This window comes from Notothenia rossii (genome assembly GCF_949606895.1).
Source record: "Notothenia rossii genome assembly, chromosome: 4".
Classification (NCBI taxonomy): Eukaryota; Metazoa; Chordata; class Actinopteri; order Perciformes; family Nototheniidae; genus Notothenia; species Notothenia rossii.
The window spans coordinates 47,547,295-47,572,517 of NC_136902.1; the positions used below are offsets into that span (position 1 = coordinate 47,547,295).

The 25,223-nt window shown below is 41.4% G+C and overlaps 2 protein-coding genes across 12 annotated transcripts in view; one reads left to right on the forward strand and one right to left on the reverse strand.

Annotated features, from left to right (window-relative positions):
- The window catches only part of plagl2 (pleiomorphic adenoma gene-like 2), a 90,095-nt gene that overhangs the window by 57,698 nt on the left and 7,174 nt on the right, over nt 1–25,223 (forward strand). For 4 of the 10 annotated variants that reach the window (XM_079674955.1, XM_079674948.1, XM_079674950.1 and 1 more), the window contains 2 exons: nt 22,585–22,743; nt 23,485–23,957. In XM_079674955.1, the coding sequence (XP_079531081.1) occupies nt 23,641–23,957 (317 nt within the window). In that variant the 5' untranslated portion in view covers nt 22,585–22,743; nt 23,485–23,640. The other 6 variants (XM_079674953.1, XM_079674956.1, XM_079674952.1 and 3 more) reach the window with 6 other exon arrangements.
- Nucleotides 7,218–9,790, reverse strand: LOC307035530 (uncharacterized protein). Of its 2 annotated transcripts, XM_079674999.1 has the most exons (4): nt 9,282–9,790; nt 8,295–8,815; nt 7,982–8,158; nt 7,218–7,793 (listed from the first exon to the last, which is right to left on the reverse strand). In XM_079674999.1, the coding sequence occupies exons 1-3, from the start codon at nt 9,322–9,324 to the stop codon at nt 8,066–8,068; spliced, it is 657 nt and encodes a 218-aa protein (XP_079531125.1). In that variant the 5' UTR covers nt 9,325–9,790; the 3' UTR covers nt 7,218–7,793; nt 7,982–8,065. The 2 variants fall into 2 exon arrangements, with proteins under 2 accessions (XP_079531125.1, XP_079531126.1); XM_079675000.1 differs by lacking the exon at nt 7,982–8,158 and having other exon boundaries at nt 9,282–9,785.

The window sequence follows — 25,223 nt, forward strand, 5'->3', positions numbered from 1 at the left end:
AGGGTCTCTGCGGTTTTCCCCTTCCCAGTAAGGGTAGACTTCGCCAGGGTGTCTTTCCCAAAGATTAGCGTTGCTAGTTCCTGGGCAAAGAGAGACATCCTTCTGTTGCCTAATCTGTGGAAGAGGCGTGTGGAGACCTGGACGGAGGAGTTGCCTAGGAACATCTGTAAAAACAAAGACGCGGATTAAAACAAGATCAATTACAAATATTGTACCTGTACCATCAAATGAACTTGAATGCTTTGCTATATTTTAAACACACTGGAGATATAATATAATAGTCATGCAAGTGTATTTCTAATGGCAACAAAACACATTTGTAATGGTAAATGGACTGTACTTGTAGAGCGCTTTATCTGGTCAGCAGACTACTCAAAGCGCTTTTACACCACATATCACATTCACACACATTCATACACTGATGGCGGAAGGTAAACCATCAGAGGTAACACATTCACTCATATCCACACACCAATGTGCAATTTTGGGTTAGGTGTCTTGCTCAGGGACACAACATGGCTGCCGGTGGTGGGGTGGGGATCGAATCACCGACCTTCCAATTGGTAGCTGACCTGCTCTACCACAGCCGTCCTCCGTAATCAAGTCAAGGTGTACTCAAACAGTACTCGAGTACACTTCTGTATATTATGTGGGGCAGCTCTCGTCTTGGCTTCAAGGGTGTGAAAATACAATTCCATTGATCCGCAGTCAGTGGCGGCTGGTGGAAAAGGTTTTTGGTGGGGCTGTTGATATAGTGAGTAAAAAATGTTTTTTGGGAGAAATGACCCCTTAAATTGGGACTTCTGGTGATGTAATGGCCCCATAAAATCGTGGTTCTAGGGCCAGGAACAACCAGGCTGAGTCGGGCTGAGTATGCTAAACTAACTGCGGTCAAGCCAGCCTCCACTCGGGAAAACCTAGTCAAGCCAGCCCTCACGTGATATTGCGGTGCGCGAATATCCTATGCATTACGGTAGAGTAAAAAAAAATCATCCCTCTGTGTTTAGATGAGAATAAAACAAAAACTGTCCAGTATTAAAGACTCATTTCACTTCAGGGTGATAGCAGGACATCCCATCTAGTCACTCAGAAAAATCAGGACATTCTGATGTAGAGTTTCAAAATAAAAGACCTTTGAAGTCTCATATATGAGCTATCATCCCTGTTTTTGGATGAGAATAAAACAAAGAATGTCCAGTATCATAGATCCATCTCACTCCAGGGTGATAGCAGGACACCCCATCTAGTCACTCAGAAAAAATCAGGACATTCTGATGTACAGTTTCAAAATAAAAGACCTTTGGGGACAGGGATGATAGCTCATATATGAGACTTCAAAGGTCTTTTATTTTGAAACTGTACATCAGAATGTCCTGATTTTTTATGAGTGACTAGATGGGGTGTCCTGCTATCACCCTGGAGTGAGATGGATCTATGCTACTGGACAGTTTTTGTAACTCTTTATCAGAATGTCCTGATTTTTTCTGAGTGACTAGATGGGATGTCCTGCTATCACCCTGAAGTGAAATGAGTCTTTGATACTAGACAGTTTTTTTTTATTCTCATCTAAACACAGAGGTAGGATTTTCTTTGACTCTACCGTAATGCATAGGATATTCGCGCACTGCAATATCACGTGAGGGCTGGCTTGACTAGGTTTTTCCGAGTGGAGGCTGGCTTGACCGCAGTCTAAACTAGAGAGAGAAACGCTGTCAAGGGGGCTACAACTACAACAAGATGAACATATTTGACCGTGATTTAATTGTAATACACGTTTCAAAATGATGCCGAAGTAACAACATACTGATACCGGATAGTAAAAACCATGAATTAAGGCTTTGACAAGTCTGCAGACAGACGGCAGGCGAAAAACCTTTTAAAATGCGTGTTTTCTAATGGAGACTTGGCTAAGCTAACGTTGTAAATGCTCCGACCGTCACTCACAACAACGGCCTATACAGACATAAATAAACCAGCGACTGTATTCGCCATGACACAGACAGTATGTGGTGTGTACTTGTTTAACTTTTGTCTAGTTTCTGAACAGATATGAAGAGCTGTGAGCTCTGAGTGCTAAGAGCTAACAGCTGTGTTGTTTTTCTGGGGAGCTCATTGAAGATGACGTCACGGCTCCGCCTTCACTGCGTTACTATAGATCAGGGGTCGGCAACCCCTGGCTGGCACGCGACACCGTAACCAGTGGCACACTAGGAATAAGTGGAATAAGTGTGCACAAATATTTAAATTGTATTTTCGGATACTGAACGAGACCGCCGCCAGAGCGCGTCTCCCCGTTACCTGCAGAAGGAAGGCATGCACGCAACGCAGCCCCGCTCTCTTTATCTCCAGGTGACATTCTGCCGCTTTCCTCCGTGGTGCAGTGCTGATCGTTTCACCACGGAGGAAAGCACTTCACTAATTGCAGTACTCATAAGGAGCTGTACAAATGCCGCAGTTTTTGCGTGGCTGTGTATTTAGTTGAAAGCCCAGTGGCGATCTGCTCATCTCTCATCGACATAATATGCTACAAAGGGGCGGACTGTGTGTTGAACTTTCCTGTCGGCTCCCAGACCGTAGTCGAGGAGGGCAGAAGCAACAAGCTTCAGGTTCAATAACCCACTTTAGAGAGAGGCGAGCTCTTCTTGGGAGGCCGTTGCATTTATTTAGCTGTTCTTCTGTTTCACAAAAGACCTCTGTTTTTCTGCTTCCTCGTTTCACTTCCAGAAACATACACACGTTCTCTCCATAGGTTCTCTCACTGTCGCTCTACCATCCACAAACACACATGCACAAGCCACACCCCTCTCTCTCTCTCTCTCTTAAAGGGACATCGATCTCATCTCACTCTGCATGACCCTAATGTCATAGCATGTGTGCTCTGGAGAATCACAGAACGGACGATCGTCCTTATTATTATGCCGTTTAAACCAATTATTTAAATGTGTTTGTTAAATTCGGCATCATGTGAGTTGCGCTGACACGCTGCTTCCCCGCAGCTAGGCTCCCCCGCCCTCCTGCTGATAGTTGACGAGCAACGTGGGCACCAACGTGGGCACCAACGTGGGCACCAACATGGGCACCAACGTGGGCACCAACGTGGGCACCAACGTGAGCGCTCTCGTGACCAAAATATTTGACGGCGCTGATTGGCTGAAATTATGTTTCGGCGGCACAGTTTACTATTGAGACTTTTGCTACGTGCTGGTTGCTGCTGTTTGGCTCGGGGGCAGCGCCCCGTAATGATAAACTAATGCCAAGGGCAAGGCCAGGCAGGAAACATGTGACTTATCAGTAACTTTAGACATCGTAACACAATTTTAAACAAGATTTTATTGTAGATTATACATTTTACTGATACCAATTGTATGATATTTACCTTGTTCATTAAAAATAAAAAATATAAAATATATATATTTTTAAATATATATTTTTTAATTTAGTATTTTTTTTAATATTTTTTTTTGTATGTGGGAATAGGTGGGGCGGCGCCCCTAGCGCCCCCGGCCGCCACTGTCCGCAGTGATACATTTTTTATAGAACAATAGCAATAGAGTATCATAACTAATGTTGGTCATAACAAGTCCTTACTGCCAGTATTGTCACCGTGGCCACTACTGGAACAAGATCCTGATGAGGACGACCCTGAAATGTTGTCCAGTGCTGTCTTCATGGTAGCCACCAATCTTGGCATCTCTAAAAAGTGGGTATAAAAAAGTATCCAGGTGTAAATAACAAATTCAGACATAAAATAGTATCAACCGCAAAATACTATGTACTATGATTGACCATGGTGCATTCCAAGAGTCCTGATTTTCTGAAATTACGCTCTTTCTTTTGCATTTGTTTACATCTAAACATGACCCATTGGTGAATGAGTGCTGCACCCGGAACCGGAAGCTGCGATACGCTCTGGCTGCTATCATTAGCAGCTAATATGAAATATTCGGTTTTTACATAAAAAGGGAATGAAGTATTATCAGTAATACTTTCTAAGTGACACAGAAACATAGGATTAACCTTCAGCCGCGTTTTTATCGTTTTATAATAATAAAATAATAAGTAATAAGGCTATTTTTTACCTTGAGTTCTGGGCTAACTTTGTTAGCATTTTTTCGCTCAGGGCTAATTTAGATGTTTCTTGTGTGACTTGTGCTTTGATTCGGAAAAAATTGTTCATATCTTCAGTTAGCTGAGTTTATAACCGTTAACTGAGTATGAAACATTAATAGGTTTTTAAATATTAAGAAACCTTGAGAGTGAACAAACACCCCGCAGGACCCAGATTATGATTACTGCTGCGCTATTAGCTTCAGTGCAAGCTGAACAAAATTCAGTGCCTGCAGGAGCTCACAAGTCCTTATTTGAATATGTGAAAATAACAATTAAGATATTATCTAAGAGATAAATATCCCACGCCCCTAATTTGAACATATGTTAACGTTATAATTTACCACCACCTTATACACATTTTTACTGAATAGAGCTTCATAATTGGACTCAACCTAACGTTAGCTAGCAAGCTAGTTAGCTAGACAATAAAGCAACTATTTCTACTAGCATTAAGTTATCAGTTAGTTTCTAGAGAGACTATAGCCAAAGTTAGCTAACGTTATAAAGATTTTTTCAGAATCATTTAACTTCTATTTTTAACTTACCTCCTACGAACAGCAATTTGGCTGCAACTGGCTTCGACCCCTTTTGCGGTCGACGTTTGGCAGGCCAAATCACCTCTATCCAGCCTTGCTCCAAATCGAGGTCTTCCATGCAGGTAACTGTAACTTTTGCAGCCCTGTTTACACCTTTTATGATAGATGTATGTTCTACTCTAACCGACCCGTCTGGGAAATAGAATAGTCCAAATGTTGGTATAGGTCCAGCAGAGACATGTTGAATTGTTGTAGTCTGGCTGCTCAATTTCAAACAATAACCGTCCGTCCACCAATGCACTTGGCTCCACCACAGTTGGCGTGCAAACTGCTACATTGTGATTGGGCGTCGTGAGTGGCCTGCAGGTCCAGTATTATTCGGTTCCAGCCGTTACTTTATTCATGGGTACCACGTGACGTCACTGTATTCTAGCACCGCCATTTCGGTGTAAGGTCACAGCAAGTCATTACAACAACAGAGAACACGGAGGAAGCAACAGAGAAAGACACATCGTGAATAATAAAGTTTGTGGATATGCTTGGGATTTGTTGTGCTGTGGGCTGTGACAATAGTCGCCAGAGGAACCCTGGACTACAGTTTGTATTGATCCCCAAAGACTTAGACCGTCGTAATAAATGGCTGGCTGCCATCAGAAGGGATCACTGGCAGCCGGCATCTAACTCCAGATCTGTTCCGGTAAGCTCTCCACTTATTGTTATCTTTTAGCTTATTTTGTCAGAAATAAGTTTTCAAAATACTTCAACATAGATGATTCAGTTGCCGAATAATAATTAACGTTAGCAGTGTAATTGTAACATAGCACGAGTAAAATATTCCCAGTTTTGAAAGGACTGCATTAGTTTTGCTCTGTGTTCCTTTACGCTTGAAACCGACTGCATTTGAATAAAAGACGCATTTCTGAAAACTGAGAAAGAAATTGCCGTTCTCAATATTATTGAATGAATGCCTTAAATTACTCTTGTATTTATATTACATGTATTATTGCTACTTTTACTTAAGTTAAGGATCGTAATACTTGTCATTATCTTATTAGGAGGCCTTATACACACATTAATATTCTACCATGTTTGCCTCTGTCTGCTTAGGAAGAAAAAATGAGAACCCCATGAGGCCTGACTACATCCCCAGCCTGTTTGCGCACACGTCAGCTGGACAGCGGCAGAGAAGAATCTATGCTACCAGCGGATTTGAGCATACTCAGCAGATGAAAAGGAAACGGACTGAGACTTTGGTTCCTGATAGTGACCATGAGAATGTGGCACCTTCCAGCACCAGTGATGCCACTGAGTTTGACATCACCTTAGTTGAACAGGTAGAAATTGTGAAAGATGACCACAGTTACTCTCCAGCCATTCTTAGCTCAGGTATTGTGGAACCATGCTCAAATGCAGCCTGCCAAGCTACAGTCAAGGCATTGACAAACGAGTGTGCACGATTAAGAGCTGAGGTTAATTGTCTTAAGGACAAAGTTAATGTGCTTTCTTTCAATGAAGAAGCCTTCAAAGGAAATGATGAGATGATACAGGAACTAACAGGCCGACCAAGCTATGCTAAAATGATGATTGTTTTTGGCTGGGTTTGTGAAAGCCGGTCCAAGACTGACTCCCTTTCATAGCTTTTTATTAACACTGATGAGAATGAGGCTTAACTTACCTTTATACTTTTTTGTTTATCTTTTTCATATGTCTAAGAGCAGTGTTGTCAGAATGTTCAACAATAATTTAGATGTCATGTATGTCAGACTGTCACCACTTATATTTTGGCCCTCAACAGATCAAATTCAGGTTAGTCTGCCCATGCGTTTCAGGGATAATTTTAGCAACTGCACTTCCATCATTGAGTGTTTTGAAATGTTTGTAGAGAGGCCAAAGAATTGAATGGCACGTGCACAAACATACGTCCTATTACAAGCACCACAACACTGTAAAATATCAAATTTCTATAACACCACAGGGTGTTACATCCTTTGTGTCAAAGGGCTGGGGGGGACGCACAAGCGACAAGTACATTACAGAAATCTGCTCATATCTTGAGAAATTATCACCAGGAGATGTTGTTCTTGCTGATAGAGGCTTCAATGTGAAAGACACTGTAGGACTGTATAATGCAGAGTTGAAAATACCAGCATTCACCAAAGGCAAGCAGCAACTGCATCCACTGGAACTTGAATCCACAAGGGGACTCGCTGCCGTCAGGATCCATGTGGAAAGAGTCATTGGCCTGGTCAGGAACAAATACACCATCCTTGAGAGCACCATCCCGCTGTCTCTTTGCCAAGCAGCCACTCAAGGACAACCTACTTCCCTTGACAAAATGGTAACAGTTTGCTGTGCTCTTTGTAATGTCTGCCCATCTGTGGTACCCACAGAATAGATAGATACTATTTGTAAGTCACTTTTGATAAAAGCGTCAGCTAAATGAAACAAAATGCTTATTGTGTATTCCCTTTTCTATGTATGTTGGATCTTCTCTCTATTATATTTACAATTAATACATTAAAATGTCCAGTTTTTAACTAATAAACATCACTTTTTCCAAGTGTTTGTTCCTTGAGGTTTTTAAAATACTCCTACTTATACTACAATGCAAGTATTAGATACAGTTATTCGTCAGAGGTTGCAGTGGGGGAGAAGCGTGGCACAGTAAACCATTTACCCAACAACTCTGGTAGTATCCCCGTTCTAATGAAGTTTACCACCTTTGAATGGGCAACATCAAAAAATGCGCCATCAAACATGATGCGCTGTTTAAAAAGTTCTTGAGGTGTCCACACAACAAAATCACAGAACATTACCTCTGCGACACGTATTTGTGCCTGCACTTGATACATATAGCTGTGATTCAGCTTTAGGCTCATCACACCTCCCTCAGGGACAGTCAGGCAGAACCGCGAGTCTTTGCTGCATTCAAGTAGACTGCGGTCTTTAGCACTGAAAGGACACTTAATTTCTAAAATGCCAGGCTCATGGCAAGCACAGGTCACGACACCATCTGGGGATGCACCAATCCATGGCAGCTCTGGGTTGAGGATGAGCCCTGATGCTGCAACATTTATGTCTTCATGGTGATCTTGCATAGCCACCAGTTAAGACTTTTTGGCAGTGTCCTCGTTTTGTAAACCCCATCTGAGGAAAAGAACATGTTATTTTGGAAAAAAAACTCATCACTTTAAAAAGTCCCTAAAATACTGTTATTAGAATGTTAATATCTTGTTTTACCCTCATAATATCTAGTTACTCAATTATTGTACTATTCATGATGAAGTAGTGGAAAGAATGTATGATTTAGTCTTGCTGCCTAAATGTATGTATACCTGGTCGCTTCAGTGGAAAACTGAGAGGAGCGAGGATAGCAAACTCTTTGAATCAAAGACGAAGAGCTCTATGTCTTGGCTGCCTCATGGAAGGATGACGCAGTAACTCTCCCTGCTCTGCTCAAACCAGACCCTCGACCTACTCTGTTTCCTGGTCTTCTCCTCAACTAACAAACACTGAAAAAGAATTGAACTATCAAAAAAGCTGTAATTATCAGAAAGCAGTGAAGTTATTCTTAATGAATATAGTGATGTTTAGGATTTAGCATTGTGACATGCTTTTATTTTACCGTAAGCCATTTCTATTTCTTACCTGCTCTGGTGTGAGATTCAGCTCCTCAAAGACTTTGGCACCCTCCTCTAGCAGTGCAGGCAAATCCAGTACAAGTCTGCTGCTTTGATACAGACTGGTAAGGGGTGTTGGCAGATCCAGTTGTACAGTCTTTGGCGTGTATCTGTGGGAATGGCCTTCAATGACCGACAGGATAGCACTTTTCTTGGGCTTTGTCTCTTGTTCTTCACTTTGGTGGAGTTGTTCACAGAATAACTTGAAATCATCAGCAGATGGTCTCATGTGCTGAAACAGGTCTTCGGTTTGAACTTGTTCTTTAATGGCGAAGATGTTAGACACCTCATCGTACTTCACCATTTTAGTGCTAGGCTGTGTCCATGTGCATGGCTTCTCTGTGCATGTCTGGTTTTCTCTCTTCTCAACAGCAGCCAAAACTCTAAACATAAGTGCTGCTGCATGGGAACAAACCTCTCCTATCCCTGCCATGCATCCACAATCCATTGAGATGTTGGTTTGCTGTTCAAAGCCTGGGAATGATTGACCTGTTAAGTGAAAAATGCAGTACATTAATTTTGTCATATAAAAGCTAAACTCTCTTGAGCTTGTACAAATGTAAGATTCAAAGGTTTATTGTCAAATACAATAGCTAAAGCGCAGATTGGCATTTAATATCTGAAGTCCCAGGCTGCTCCAAAAGTAGGCTACAACATACAATATCCTTAAGACATAAAAAAAACAAGTAAAGATAGAGCAACGCGAAATATAACAATAGTGCAAGTGACAGAGAATCGTGAAATAAACATGGACCTCTTGCTTATGTAGAAAAAAATAAGAATACATTTGTCATTGAAAGAAGAGTATGTTGCTTTAAAACAATATAGCTAGCTGGAGTTATGATGTTAGCTAGAAATACCATTTGCTAGCAACTGGCTAGCAAGCTAACATCATCACTTTAGACATAAATACAACTATAATAACACGGTTTATGATTGTTGTTAAATTAATTACCTTCGCTGTGATCACATGTAGGTGTGTCTTCTCCACATGCCATATCTTGGTGTCGTTCACCCACCCGGCAACGGCGTATTGATAGGCATCTGTGCTCTTAAAAGCCTTCAGGCTCTCTCCGGTGAATGGAGATGGATTGTGAATAAGATAAATATATATGTCGGGAAAAGTTAGTTTGGGAAGACACTTAGCCGAATTCAATAAACAAAATACAGTTGGAGGTAACAAATAGGGATCGCATCCAATAATCTCCGTCTTTAACAAATATCTCTCTCTCTTTCCCGTTTAAATGCGCTGTGTTTGCTGCCATGACGAGTGTAAACAAACTGTCAGTTGGTCACAAAGATGGCGGCGGGCATTCCGGAAATGATGTACTTGGTACCCATGAATAGCCCTTGGTCTGGTTTAACGCTAGCTAGTTGTTGGAGCGTTGGAGCTAATGACTAACAATTATATATTATAAATATGCCACCAGTACAGTCAAAGTACAAGGAGTTCTTATCGGACGTCAATATAAAAAAAACAAGATCAACAGAATACAGACACACTAAGGTAATGATAACTATGCTGTGTATATTTTATTTTATTAATTATATTGTATTCATTTATTTTTTTATGAATGCTCCTCATACTGTAAATATGCAGGGCAGGGTGGGATTACATAATAATAATAATAATAATAATAATAATAATAATAATAATAATAATAATAATAATAATAATAGCTCAAACATCTAGCTAACTAATGGACACATACGATAACTTAGTATTACTTCACCATCTTTGTGTTTTAGGAACCTGTTCTGAACCTGACATACATAAAGTGCCTTCTGTCAAGTAAGTCTTTGTGCATTAATACATGATGGTAATAGTCCAGACCTATACACTTCCCAGAGGTGTAAACAAAGTACACTATTCACAAGTGTTATAAAATAAACACTTAAAGTACACTGAAGTACAGTTTAAAATGAACTAACATTAACACTAGAACCGCCAGAGGTCGCTGTATACCTAAAACCGCCAACGGGTAAAATGCACCCGCTATAGATGTTCAAGGTACAATGTTCTTTTATTTATCATACAGAACAGTGAGTTTTGATCGCACAGGGATGAAACTTATACCAATAGAATCTGTGGACTCTCAGCTTTTCATATGATATAGGTTGTGCAGATAGCATGAAGTTTAAAATATCGCTATACACGATATAGGTATATGGTATCACCATACCTGTGTTTGCATCTCTGAATGATGTAAAATGTCCTCGACAACTTCTGTAGTCCTATTCAGCCACATGTTAACAACCATCAGTTTTCAGACACGTAAACTCTTCAAAAATAACCAGTGGGGTCACTGCTGATGTATTTAATGTCGTAGAACAAAAAGTGATCTGTCTCTTCAATTTGTGTCAAACACAGACCTTATTTGGAGCTATTTCCCAAAATCCTATGGAGAAATTGCATTGCTTTTTGTCGAAGGAACCGGAAGTGGTAAAATGCTAACCTACTTCCGGGTTTTAGGACGTGTCACTGCGGTTCTCTGTACAACTATAACTTTACAATTCATTTGAACTAACATATGAAATTACAGTTAAATTAATGTTTGCAAGACTGGTTGCCCAAAACCCTTTTTTTTCATTATTGGAAAAGTATTCTCATTTATGTTTCTAGAAATGTCAAGGGATCGAATGTTCAATGATGACCATTGGGTTTATGATCAATTCAAATAGGCTTCACCATGTTCAATGATCTCTTCTTTAGAAGAGTGCAGAAACAGTTGGTAAATGTACGACTTGTTTCAGAGTCAGGGTGAAGCCAGGAGAAGCAGGGTGAGGGTGAAGGTGTTCCTCTCTGACAGTTAGACCAGCCCACCCGCCAGCCAGACCACAGCCTGGGCTATCTTTAGCCGGGACACCAGGGCAGTGTGGGGGGGGGGGGGCGGCCACATCCCGGCTCTCTCTAACTGTCGGGATGGGTGAGGGGCTTGGCATGGCAAAGCGGAGCTCTGTGTGGGGAGGGGGGGTTCTTCCTCTCTATCCCTCCTTCCTCCATGTGTAAAGCTTCACCCTAGGTCACAAGCAGGAGAGGAACTGAAACCTGGGTGGGGGGGAGTAAAAAGAGGGAGGGAACGCTGTTGAAATAGATGAGCTACAGACCTCTCACTCTGCCTTCATTTTTCATCTACAAAGTTGTTTTAAAATCATAAATCTCTTTTATTCCTGTGTACAAAGAAGTGTGCATCTGTAGATGTGTCCAACCTATAGGTTAGACACATCTACATACTTCTTTTTAGTTCATTATGCAATTCAATCAACTTGGAAACACATTCACATTAAAAGATCATGGTCACATTGCCTTTCGAAGGAGGATTTCACGATTCGGTTTTTCTCAAGCAAATACATGATATCTGTTATTTTGACTGCAGAACCATAGGTTGTTTTTGAAAAGCTTAACGCATGGATTAAATCAGAATAATTGATAAAATAAAAAAATTGTGAATTGTGAATTTATCCCATGTCTTTATTCAATAAATGTTTACTTCTGCACTTCACGGCGCATCTTTATTCAACACAATATTTCTACAAATAGTATAATACTGATAAACTTAGTGCAGTGTGCACACATTCAGACAGTTTGAACTGGAGCTTCAGCCCTATTCATGTCCTCTGACATCACTGAGGTGCATGCTGCCTTCTTCCTCTTTAGCTTCCAGTCCAGGTCCCCCCCCCCCCCCCCTCTGGAGTCACATGGCTGCTGCACCCTGACTCCAGCGCTGCAATGAATACAGTTTTCCCTCCTTTTTTTGTCCTCCTTTATCCCTCTCTCTTTCACCTCACTTCTTCCCCACAATACCCCCCCCACCACCACAACCCCCCACTCTCCATGTCTCTGCTGCTTCTTTATCTCTTGCTTGGTTTTCTGAAGCGTTCGCCCACACTCTCAGTCTTTATCGAGCAGCTTCCTCAATCCTTGTTTCCTCCTCCCTTCCACCTCCGTCTGAATATTGCACATGTTTGTGTTCAATGTGCTTTTAAAGGGGTGGGAAAGTTGTAATTTGTATATATCTTTTAATCATGCTTTCTTTTGACTCATTGTGTCATAAATATGTATTAAAGGTCAAGAAAGTGTGATTTCATCTGAATAATTATAACAAATATTATTCATATTGTATTTAACCTTTATTTAACCCTAATAAAGACAAGAACAACAATGAGTTTCAGCAAAACAACAAAAGAAACAGATTCCCATGGAATGTTTTTAATACGAAATCATTTCTAATGAAAGATTTCATCAAAAAAGAACATAAATTGCATATCAAAAAACTGAGATATATCTGAAACTGCTGTATGAAAAATATAAATACACCCCCTTTGAAAAGAATGATTTAAGAATGCTGCTCAAAAGTTTAAAGCTAAGAAAAAGTGTATAAGAGATGGCAGTGTTTCCCACAGAATTTGATTCTATTTGTTGGGGCACCGCACAGCGCCCAGACGCCCTTATTCCAAAGTGACTTACAATGACCAATTGCAGGGACATTCTCCCTGGAGTAACTGAGGGTGCCTTACTCAAGGGCACACTAGTAGTGGTGTCCCAGGCGGGATTTGAACTCGTAACCTTCCGATCATCAGCCCACCTCACTATCCATTAGACCACCAAAATAAAAAATAATATTTTTTTATTTTTTTATTAGATCCATTTGTGGCAGACGATATTTCCTTGTGGCGGTCCGCCACAAATAAATCAATGCATGGGAAACACTGGATGGGCGAGTCCTGATTCATCCTGATCCTAGTAATGAGCTGGTCGTGACGAGTCTCCCCTCTCCATTAACCTGAGTCCTTTGAGTCCTACACCTGGTGACGTACAAATTAAAACTATAAATTGCGTCACTCGCTACTCTCCTTATAACATGTAAAATCACATTACAACGTACCCCAGTCCATCTGCCTAGCCTTCAGCAAGTAGGATAGCTGCCAGAAGTTATCGTTTGGCTCAGGGATCGCGGATCAGTGAAACTTCCTACAGGCTCGTGGTTGGTTACACGTGAAATGCATCAACTTTTCGGTTTCACCGGTAGGATTTCTACGCTCTTGGTGATGCTGACTCATATGACTCAAAGGACTCGTATGATCCGGATCACGACCATATTAAACTAACGTTACATTAACCTCCGCTACACAGTGTCTTTTGCTTTAATAAAACATGTTGATCACAAAAAAGGGTTATTTTGCGATTTGGCGAATCTGAGTCTGCTGTTGACTCGTGCATGACGAGTCTGCCTGGATCTCTGGATCTGCTACGGTTACGGCTCTGAGTCCCCACGAGCCAGCAGGAAGTTTCACTGATCCGCGTCCCCTGAGCCAAACGATAACTTCTGGCAGCTATCCTACTTGCTAAAGGCTAGGCCGATGGACTGGGGCACGTTGTAATGTAATTTTACATCTTATAACGAGAGTAGCGAGTGACGCTATTTATAGTTTTATTTTGTACGTCACCATACGTGTGGGACTCAAAGGACTCAGGTTAATGGAGCTGGGAGACTCGTCACGACCAGCTCATTACTAGGATCCGGTCTAATGATCCGGATGAATCAGGACTCACCCATCCCTAATGGAGGGACGCAAGGAAACCACGAGAAGCAGGGAAATGAGTTTTAAGAGCAATGGGACGTCCTTTCCTCCGGAGCTTCACGTGAAGCGACGTCCGTTTGTGATGACTCCGCGCAGCTGATTGTCTGACAGCAGCTCTGTCCCTGTTGTTTTCACAAACACCCCCTCCTCTGTTAGTACACATTTACTGACATATACATTTGTATTATCTGTTGTAGACCCAAATAAATAAAATAGAATAAGAACTCATTCTCAAAAAAGATAAATGCCATTCTTAAAATGTATAAACGAACAATAGTTTGATTAATATTGATTAGAGTGCACAATATAAATAAAATAATTGAGAGAAGAAAAAGAGATATGTTATCTATCAAAACCCAGTTAGATTAACATTCATTGGATTGCACACTTTGTTTGTTTGTGTGGATATGTAGCAAATTAACATTTTAAATGGCACTTAATGACTGACTGAATGGAAATGACGATAAATGAAAATGATTTTTGACCACTTTGTTGTTCAGATATATCACATATTTGTAACTAAATGATCCTCGGTCCTCCGGCAAAAATAAGGCCACTGGGACGCTACTGAAGATGGCGCAGACAAATTAACTTCCGGTGAGACCGAGACCGAGGCTGCAGTCGAATAGTCCATTTAGCTTAGGAACCTTCCTAACTGGGTGAAATGACCCGGAAGTCCCTCAGTGGCAGCCATGATAAGTGCCGTTCGAATTCTCTTGATCAGGGGTCGGCAACAGGCGGACCGCGGTCCGGATCCGGACCCAGACGCTGACCTATACGGACCCGGACCTATAATCAGCACATTAATAGGGGATTTCAATTTTGACGGGGCAATTCTATTTTAACCGCTGCCGACAGGGGGCGAAAGAGATGAGTGAGTGATACAGGGAGAGAAACACAGAAGAAGAGACGAGAGCGCGGCAGAGAGAAGCGGAGAGGAAAGTGTGAAGAGAATAATTAGCGATACAGGGAGAGAAGACGGAGAGGAGAGTGAACAGGCGTGTTAGCGGCAGGGAAAGACAAATAATTACACATGGCGCTCTCCAAGAAGAGGAAAGTGGACAGTGAGAACAGAGCTTTTAACCCTGAGTGGACGAACTCAATCATGTTCATCCTGCCCACTGCACAGAGCCAGTGTGTCTCATTTGTTCAGAGACCGTGGCGCTCAATAAAAGTGCCAAAACGCCACTATGAGACAAAACACAAAGTGTTTGACCAAACATTCCCTCTCAAGTCAGAACTGAGGTCACAAAAATAAATACTAAATATCGTTCCAGCGCAGGCTAACCGAGGCTTACCAATGAGCACCTGCATGTGTGTATGAGAATGGCCCTGACACCATTTCAGCCCAGATCTAAATTCCTGGCAGGACAAGCTCAAGCTCAATTCTCGCACTGAATAAAAAAAAGTGAGTGAGGGACTGCAATATAAGAGGGGAAGAAAGAGAAACTTTAAAACTGTTCAATTGTTATGATGTGTAAAGACTGATTTTGTTCTATAATCGTCTGAAACTGTTAAGTCATGATGTGAAACGGTTAACAAAGAAAAAGGGAAACTCAAGATGCTGCTGCTACACTTTATTTTATTTATCTAAAATTAAGCACTTTTAAGATGCACACATTTTCAAAAGCTATTTTATTTATTTTCTCTATTTTATTTTTAAATGCAGCCCGAGAGGAACATTACACATATCCACAGTATTTACTGTATATCTGTATAGTTCAATGTTAATTGACAATAAATATTGTTGTTTATGAATTGTACTTTCTTTATTTGATTGGCAGTCAGTTGTTGATTACATGCAGACGTTGATAAAGCTGCAGGCTACTTCAATATATATCACACTAATTCATAAAGCAAGTTAGACATTTTGATGTTCCGGACCTTTGCATGGGGAGATTTTCTCTAACTGGACCTCGTTGAATTTTATTTGAATACCCCTGCTCTAGATAAGAAAGGAGGTTTCAAACTTCCTTTATAACCTCCTTTAGCTTAGGAACCACTGGACCTCCCTAACCGAAAGTAGAGGAGAAAATGCTGCCCCACAATGCATTGCAGCCGCAGCATTTGCCGTCACACAACAGTCGGCCGTTCACGGAAATAAACGATTATGACGGAGAAATGATATCATGAAAGTTACGGTCGGTGCTTATTAAGCATTTTAAAACGTAGGTGGTAAGTTGCCAAAGTGCTTTGTTTTGAACGTTCATCAGTATTATAATTAAAAAGAGAAATATGAACGTTAGTTTTTATTGAAATGATCAAATAAAGTCAAAATTTCACAGTCTTTACTGTGTGGGGTTTGTTCAACTTTTAAAAGATCTTTGAATGGTGATATACACAGTGATAAATGTTAAGGACTAACGTTTATAATAAATACATCCGTATTTATTATAAGATCTTTTCATACAATCATACGTATTGGGATCATTTGTATTAATGTGGACCGGAGGGAGAGGGTGACGAGCATAAGTTATACTTTCCTTTTTTATTTCAATTCCAACTTTGGTCATGAATAATATGTTTCTCTGTTGTCCACGTTCATAAAGCATAAAGCAAGCAACAGCATCAGAGCATAGTGCAGAGTCTCTAGATGAGTTTACAGTAGTCCCTCCTTCTTATTAAACATCCATGTTGTAGTCCACTGTATAGAAAACTGTAGTTTCCATAGTTTTCCCACAGCAGCAGCAGACGCACATTGATGACGTCCGCTGGCGCATCATAAACACGTTGGATAGTGAAAGTGCAGTCGGATTCTCTAAAGTACCGCAGTCTCTTCTAAGTGAATTCTCCTATCCACTATCCCTTAACCCCGTGACGTTTCACTCAGAGGTCAAGGAATAGACGATAGGTTTAGAACTAAGGAGCTGATTTTTGGACTATTCGACTGCAGCCCGAGGAAATAAAAAATAAGAGAAGTGAAACGCAGCCCCTGAGTCCGTAAAAGGATCCGGATTTGCCATCTCTAATATGTATAATGTGTGTATGTGTACATGAGCACTGTTTAATTCAGGAAACAAATTCATGTTACAACTTTCAACACGGTCAATGAGTCCACTTCTTAAGAAAGACGATTGGGGCCACATGAGATTTTTTAGGGTTTACCAAAAGTAAAATAAAATGGATTTCTGGGATTAAAGTCAGATTTCTGAGATTAAATTCAGAATGGAAATTTATTTTTTGTTCTAATCCTCTGTATGCGCTAAAGAAACACCTTTGCCTATGTTCCATGAAGTATACCACATTTCTTGTGAAATCATTTATAGTTCTCAATAATGTTCTAGAGAAAACGTTTTTGCAACACACATGCACTCACACACACGCACTTCACCACCCCCCTCCCCCTCTTTGCGGCTGTTGTCACCTAAGCTTCGGAAGGTGAACTCAGCCTCTATATTTAGTTTGTTGCACTGTATAGTTTAGTCCTGTTTGTTGGTCAGGGTTCTGCACAGCCGCTCTGGCCTGGTTCGGTTCAGCACGGCCCGCACTGTGCCCTCACCACCACAAAGAAACAAACCCTGAAACCCCTTCCTCACATGTTATTGAGCATGGTTTGGCAGGCAGTGAAGGGGTTAGCAGCAGTCACTCAGCATGCGGGCAGGCAGTGCAGAGGCTGACCTCTGACCTCTCAGGAAAGGAATGTGGAAGCTCTTTCATCCAGGACAGAAACTAAAGACACCCGGGTGGTTGGAAAGTGGCGGTTCAAATCTGCCTTCAACGTTTCTGATTAGGAGAAGAGGTTCCACGTGTGTTTGTCGTACAGCATGTGCCATTTTGAAATAAAGCTCCATCCTGCAGCGAGTTCTTACTCTGATGACTGCAGGAACGCTGCACTGTTTGTGCTGGCATAAAAAGCAAACCAACCCTGGTTCTGAAGCTCATGTGCTCTGACCTCTAACCTACGACCTGTGTAGCGTGTTTGTAGTTTTGTAATAAACTGATTCTCCAGATTCATCAGTTCAACCATCAAAATAGTTGCAGATTCCTTTTTGTAAATGTACTCATCAGCTGATCCTTTCGGCCTCCACTGACATCAAATATCCCACTGACATCATATAACTAGTTTATAGGTGAGTAGGTGTTGATGATATTTAACTTGATTAAATTATTTCTAGCAGAACTTGTGCAAATCAGATGAAAAGATTCTGAGTGGAAAATCTTATCTTCTTTTGTAAACACCATCATAATACTGTAGAATTAGTAGCAATACTTGAACTTAGCAGGCATCAATGTACTGATCTAAAAATTAAAGCCAATGCGGTGTGCCTTAAACCTGCACTCTCATTAAAAGCCAGTAGGTGGCAACTCCACTGGTTGCAAACTGAAGTCATATGTGTAGAAGTCTATGAGAAAATCACCTTACTTCTCACTGGATTCATTACCTCAGTAAACATTTAGCAAATGAGCTAAAGGTCTCAACTACAAGTTCCCAGTCTTCTTTAAAAGATCATGATGTAAGTTTATTATTTCTTTTACTAAGCTTGAGTAAAAGGACGAAAATTCAAGGTGTGCTTTAGGGCGGGAATAACTTGAGATTGACAGGCCACTTTTATCCTTGAGTTCGTCTTGGAACTTTAACGCTTTACGGTGGGATTTAATTGCTCAGTTTTGGTCGCCAACAACATATTTTAGTTTTGGGTGATTTCAATAAAGCAGGAACATGTTTTCAGTAGTATGTTTCTAACTCTGATCTACCCTGTATTTACCTTTAATTGGTAGGTAAAATAGGCCCAGAATCCTTAAATCAGAATGCAAGAAAATCCCTCAACAAAGAAAAGTAAATACATGTTGAATTGCATGTACATTTGTTTGTATTACCACTTCAATGCCCAGTGCTTGTTGGGTATGTATGGGTATTGTGTGTATGAACAGTGTATCTGCGGCTGGTACTGTATCTCAGATGATTGTAGCTGCATGGTGATTTACTTTACAACAGAACAGTGGGGGGCATACTTGTAAACCCTCCCGATTTTCGCGGCAGACTCCCGATTTCATTGCCCTCTCTCGGTTTCCTCCCGGGGTCATATTTCTCCCGCATTTCTCCCGATTTCTGACAAAATCAGATTTACTCAGGACTGTTTCCACTCGGACTTCAATACAGCTACACCATTGTTTGGTTTCCATGGTAACACGTCTCTTTAGTAGCGCGCGCAACTCAAAGTCTGAGAGGGTGAGGCAGATAGTCACAGAAAACAGAACAAGAATCGACAACTACTCTACTCTCTGCTCACTCCTTTTCTGTAAAATACAGGTCCAGCCCACACATTATGCTCCATCAAGGATGATGCTACAGGCCGCAAGGCATTGCACTTAGAACTACAATAAGCATGTTAATGTTAATCTTAAGGCCCAGATACAACGGCCAGTCACCTGAGAAGTTGCCGACGCCGACACCGACTGTTGCGTCGCCGGACTCTCCTGCGTATTTTCCGACTTTGCGCACTGGAACACACCGCAAATCCGAACCGAGCACGTACAGTATGAACTGCGTATGCGTGAGTAGCAATAACTCTCCTTACCAGCAGGTGGCGGTAGTGTGTATTCATCATTCAAAAGAGGGAACAACCGGAAGACAGAGAAGAAGAACAGACTGTGATATAAACAAACAACAAAGAGCGTTTTTTCTTTCCATTTTTACTCTCGTCCATTGAAAACATGAACGAACAGGAGCTCTATAAACCGATGAGGTGAAATAGCCGTCCGTGTGTGTTCCATCTTCCATTTTAAATCATTTGTTTACCTCCCTCACTTCCGTTAACGCTTCTCATGCACTGATTCGCTAGCTGAACAGCCAATCAGTGTTATCCCTTTGTCCGACTTCCGGTGGTGTTCCCGACGCCGATTCAACATGTTGAATCGACAAGAAAAGGCGTCAGGGCGGCAAAAAAGACCCGACGGTGCGGCGCACACAACTCCGAATAGGGCGTGCCCACGCCCATGTTCGGCCCGACTCCCATTTACTGCCGATTTCGGTATATTTTCGGTGTATCTGGGCCTTAACAGCTCCGGCGATCCACCCCCCCCCCCCATTTTGCATTTTGAAATGCTCCCGATTTCTGAGGTCTCAAGGTTGGCAAGTATGGTGGGGGGTGGGGGGGGAACATTGTGAACTGAATGGAAGTGTTCTATATATGCTAAGTGCGACCACATGAGAAAAACTTGGCCGGATTTTCATTAGTTGATAGATTTATAATGAGGAACACGCATCAGTGTGGGTCCTGCAGAGAGACATGCCAACAGCTCCTAAAGATGGTGGATGCTCCTTTGTCACTGAGTCTGTGTTGAGTTGTAGAAATAAAAGAAAGGTTGTTGATGAATCAGCAGATAGAAAAGCACACTGACTGAGAAAAAATGTACTTCCACATGTATCCATTCATTGTAACTGAGTGCTTGCCTATACTGATTATCAAATCAATACAATACAAATAAAACGAGATAAAATACAACAAATGGACAGTAGAAATACTATAAAAACAATAAAATACCGTAACATTTACAGGATTTGGATCCAGAACTTTTAATGGTTTTTTCCTTGGCAAATGCTTTTACCAAGTTCAAAATCAGGCCCTACTGACAAACAAAATAATCTAACTGAAAGCAGTCCATACGGAGGTTGTGAATGTACACTTTAATACAGTAAGTAACTTAGCCACACCAGATAGTGAGTTCCAGTGGAGTCAGAGCTGAGATCAACTAGTCTGCAGAGCTAGGCTAATGTTACGTTTACCAGCATTACTTTAGCTGTATTCTTCTACATCATGATTGGAATTAGCCACTGCTAATTCATTACCAAGATGCTACAAAATGTATATATTTTTCATTACAGTAAGAGCAAGGGAGAAAAAGAAGCTAACTAGCTATTTTCAGCTTACTAGAGTTCTAGTCTAATAGCTGTCAGTTTGGCATTAGGTATTTAATGCTTTTTTGTTATTGCAGTAATATATTTACTTGCATGGAGCAATTCTGAAATCAACATTACTCTCAAACATACAACATTACACATAAAATGACATTTATTTCACTTCCTCAATACCACCTCCAGCCGAGTTACCTTTCTTTGGGACGGTATTAGATTGTGGTAACAAACAGTGAGATATAAACACAAATATTTTTGTTTTAATATCACATAATGCAAGTATTATACTAAGTCAGTCATTTGGGCTTGTTCAGGCCTGATGTGTGAAGTTAGCGCATATTCTGTCATGGGGTGTCTTTTGTGTTCAGGCTCTATTTGTTTTATTTCTATCACTTGATGGTGTGGATGCTCTACATTGTATCTGCCTGTCTGTGTGTGCGCCTTTGTGAATGCGTTTGAGCGTGCCGGCTTTTGGTTGGGGGGGGGGGGGGGGGGGGGGGGGATGTGTACATGATTTTGCATTCGGCTTGACCAGAACTCTGTGTTGTATGTGCTGTTGTGTGCGGAGGAGAGAGGCAGGGAGACACGGCATGGTTCAGGGCAGGAATGTGCGATGTGGGTAGGCTGTACAATAGAGCCGGGCTCCCTGAGGGTGGTCAATGGGGCGGGTGTCACCCCACTGCACCCTCCCCGCTGGGTGATGACCACCACACAACGCTACAGCTGTCAGGTCCTCTTAACCACCGCTGTAAACACACATACATTATGAGAACAAATACACATCTGTGCACACTTGGACATGCGTGAGCATACAGGCACACATGTGTGTATCTTGTTTAGAAGGAATTACATGAACACACACACACCTCTCACATGTTGTAGCCACAACCTGTGGATAAATGTTTGTGCATTTCTATGTAAACATGTACATTTTAGTATCTGCTAACTCAGTGACCTCTCACACAGAGAGGATCCGTTACATTGGGAGCTGTGCATGTATGTGCATTCTGTCACATATGCCCACATGTGTTTACGGTACTTTGTGCACGTGTCTGGCGCTCGGAGCCAGCAAACATTGTGATCAGCGTTGTGTCCTCTCAACCTTGGACTGAGCTGTGTGTTAGCAGCGGGGTCACAGAGGTCACTGAGGGTAAATAAGGGAATGTGGAGATGAGAGGAAGAGAGGGTCCAGCAGGAACACCAGTTAAAATAGTTTGTGGTTGATTTTAATTTAAAAAAAACTGCAGGTCAGGGTGGGGGGACAGTTCTGCTGTCAAATGTTTCACCTCAAAGTTTGAAACAGGTACTGCTGGTTTAGTGGGTGTGTCCCCCCCCCACCCCTGGCTTAACCTTTTTAGCCTGGTCATGTTTTTGTGTGTTTCTCAGGAGATTCCAAGAGTCTTATCAAGTTTCATATAAGTACATACATGTACACACATAAGCACACACAAGCTGACTGTGCAGTATTATTGGTCTTAAGACATGATGAGGGATGAGGCTGGTCCTTTTCATTCAGTTTTCTTTTTACAAATACATTTTTATGCTTAGACTGCGACTGAGAATGTAATCATTCACAAAACTTTTTTACTCTGCAGTCAGACTTGTAATTCAGCGCCCCCTAGTGAGCTCAGATGAAATTTGAGGCGACATATTTAAGTTGGAGAGGATTCTTTTTTTTAATGATATTCTGACATTTTGAGTTGTTGTTTACATCAACAGATTTACCCAAAAATCGGCCAATGCTTTAAAATAAAATTAGCTTCTGAGCTACTTTTTGTGGACTGACCTTTGTTTTTGTCATGCTTACTCTCTCCTGCAGGACAGTAAAAATGCAGAGCAGTGTTTCCCACTCACCGCCAACCATAGCTGTTGGGACTGGGTGAGGAGAAGAGACAAGAGAGATTGAAGAAGAGGAGCGAGTGAAGCAGAGAGAGGAGGAAAGTGCGGAGAGAAAGAAGGACAATAAGTATTTCAACAGGTAAAAAGTTAGCAGCAGAATATGTTTCATTCTCACCAAGGGTCTTCATTACTCACTGCCCTCTGAGGAAGACCTATTCAGTCACTCTGCCTCAGCACAGCAGGAAAAATAATATAAGAGTCCTCGCACCCTGGACACCATCGGATCGCTCTCCTGCCCTCTGGTAGACGTTATAGCCACCAGAAGTCGAACAAAAAGACTAAAAAAGTGTTTTTTACCACATTTGGTAACAAAATAATGGCAAATGCTACAAATAGTCATCAAAACACAATTATTCCTGAATTGATGTATCTATTTATTTATTAAGTGTTCAACTCAGACATGCAAATGTCTGGTTTAAACTTACGCTGAAACTGAAACGTTGACTTGTTATGTCAACAGATTCCATATAACTGTATTAGGTTAGTTGAAAGCAATAATATTAAGTTTTAAATAAAAAATATTGTGTTCAACTTAATATAGTTGCTTTCCACTAACCTGATACAGTTATGTGAAATTGGTATACACTTAATTCAATTCAACGTTTCAGTTTTTCAGTGCAGTTATTTGGACTGCATTTATACATTTCTTTGAGTCTATAGATACATATATATATATATGTATGTTATTGCTTGTTGATATGTAGATGTGCACTGACAGGATTGCTTTGTACCTGTACAATGACAATAAAGGAATTAACTTCAGATACATTTTGCCACAAGCTTGGAAACGGCTTTAAAGCATGTTCTTTCTATCACACAGCAGATTTTGGCTTACCTCGATGTCCCCACTGGATTATTGGCTCTTCCTGTGAGCTGTTGAGCATCTTCTCTTTTTTCTGACAAACCCCCCCACTCCTACGTTGAGCCTGGGAGGTCCACCAGTGGGTTTTCATGCCTGCGGCACTCTAGGGCTGCCATGGCAGCTGCTGCCGCCGATGCCTCACACCGTTTTACCACACTGACACCGGAGGAAGAGGGACGACGGACCGCCAAGCTGTTTGGGAGCGCCCCGCTGCCACGGATAGAGAGAGAGAGAGAGCGAGAGAGGGAGAGAGAGAGAGAGAGGGAAGGAGGAGAGGGAGGGGGAGCGAGCGAGTGTCTGGTGTGCGGGGCCCTGTTGGCCTCACAGGAGAAGCTCCGGCTCCACGCCCTGAGTCACACGGGAGAGAAACCCTTCCACTGCTCACAGCCACACTGCCCCAAGGCCTTCAGCTCCAAATACAAACTCTTCAGGTACTGACCGCCCCCCCATACCGCTCAGTACCACTCACATCCTTTAAATGCAGAATTAAATGACTATATAACTTTCTCAGAATCCCCAATGAGCAGCTTAAAAAGGCTATCATCTTTTACTTAAATTCAGAGGTGGGAGAAGTACTCATATCTTGTACTTTTAGTAAAAGTACTCAGATCTTGTACTTGAGTAAAAGTAATAGTCCCAGAGTGTAGGAATACTCTGTTACAGTAAAAGTCCTGCATTCAAAATGTTACTCAAGTAAAAGTACAGAAGTATTAGCACCAAAATATAGTGAAAGTAGCAACAGTAAAAGTAGTCATTGTGCAAATTGGTCCATTTCAGAATAATATATATGATATATTTTATAATGATTGATCATGAAAGTGTTCTCAAAGCTGGTAAAGGTGCAGCTAGTTTGAATGACTTTGTATACTGCAGGGTAGCTTGTGAATTTACTCCAGGTGGAACTAAAGTCTGATTTAACACTTGATTATATTGCACATCATTCATCCACATCTGTGAAGTAACTACAGGTATTAAATACATGTAGTGGAGGGAAAGTACATGATTTACCTCTGAACTGTAGTGGAGTAGAAGTACAAAGTACCATAACATGGACATACTCAAGTAAAGTACAAGTATCTCAAAATTGTACTTAAAGGTGGGGTAGGTAATTCACTTCAGATACACTTGTTGTTACATTCCATGGAATGCTCTTAACATCCCAATAGCAATGAATATATGAAATGCTTTGGCAATAAATACATAAAAAATGTCATATGTGGAAGCCGTAGCGCTGTAAAAAGCACGACCAGTCATTTTAGCCGGCCCGGCTAAAATAACTGGATGGCCTACTTGCCTGTCAGCCTTCCATCTGTGCACAAACTTATCTCGTACCCTCATTGGTCATGTGCGCGTCCGTGTGTGTTGGAGGAGGGGCTCTGTAAGGAAGTCAGATTTTTTTTGTATACTTTCAACTTCTAGCGCACTCAAGCTGGTTTCTCCATTCTTATTCTTCTACCTTTAAGTACAGTACTTGAGTAAATGTACTTAGTTACTTACAACACTGCTCGTGTTTAATCCGTATGAACCTGGAAAAAGAGTGACTTGATTTTCAGGAAACATTAACTGAATCTGAGGTTTATCTTATCCACCATTGCCTTTAGATTAATATAGATACAATTACTGATTGTCTGTAAAAGCGTAGCTTACAGAAACAATCCCACTGATTTCTGGGTTTTGGTGTCTTTCAGCTTGTTGTT

Excerpts from the sequence above, each read along its gene's own strand:
- LOC307035530 (XM_079674999.1), bottom strand. The coding sequence starts at position 9,324 with ATGGCATGTGGAGAAGACACACCTACATGTGATCACAGCGAAG. Across the intron at positions 8,816-9,281 it reads TACATGTGATCACAGCGAAG|GTCAATCATTCCCAGGCTTT; the intron begins GTAATTAATTTA and ends TTCACTTAACAG. Across the intron at positions 8,159-8,294 it reads TGAATCTCACACCAGAGCAG|TGTTTGTTAGTTGAGGAGAA; the intron begins GTAAGAAATAGA and ends ATTCTTTTTCAG.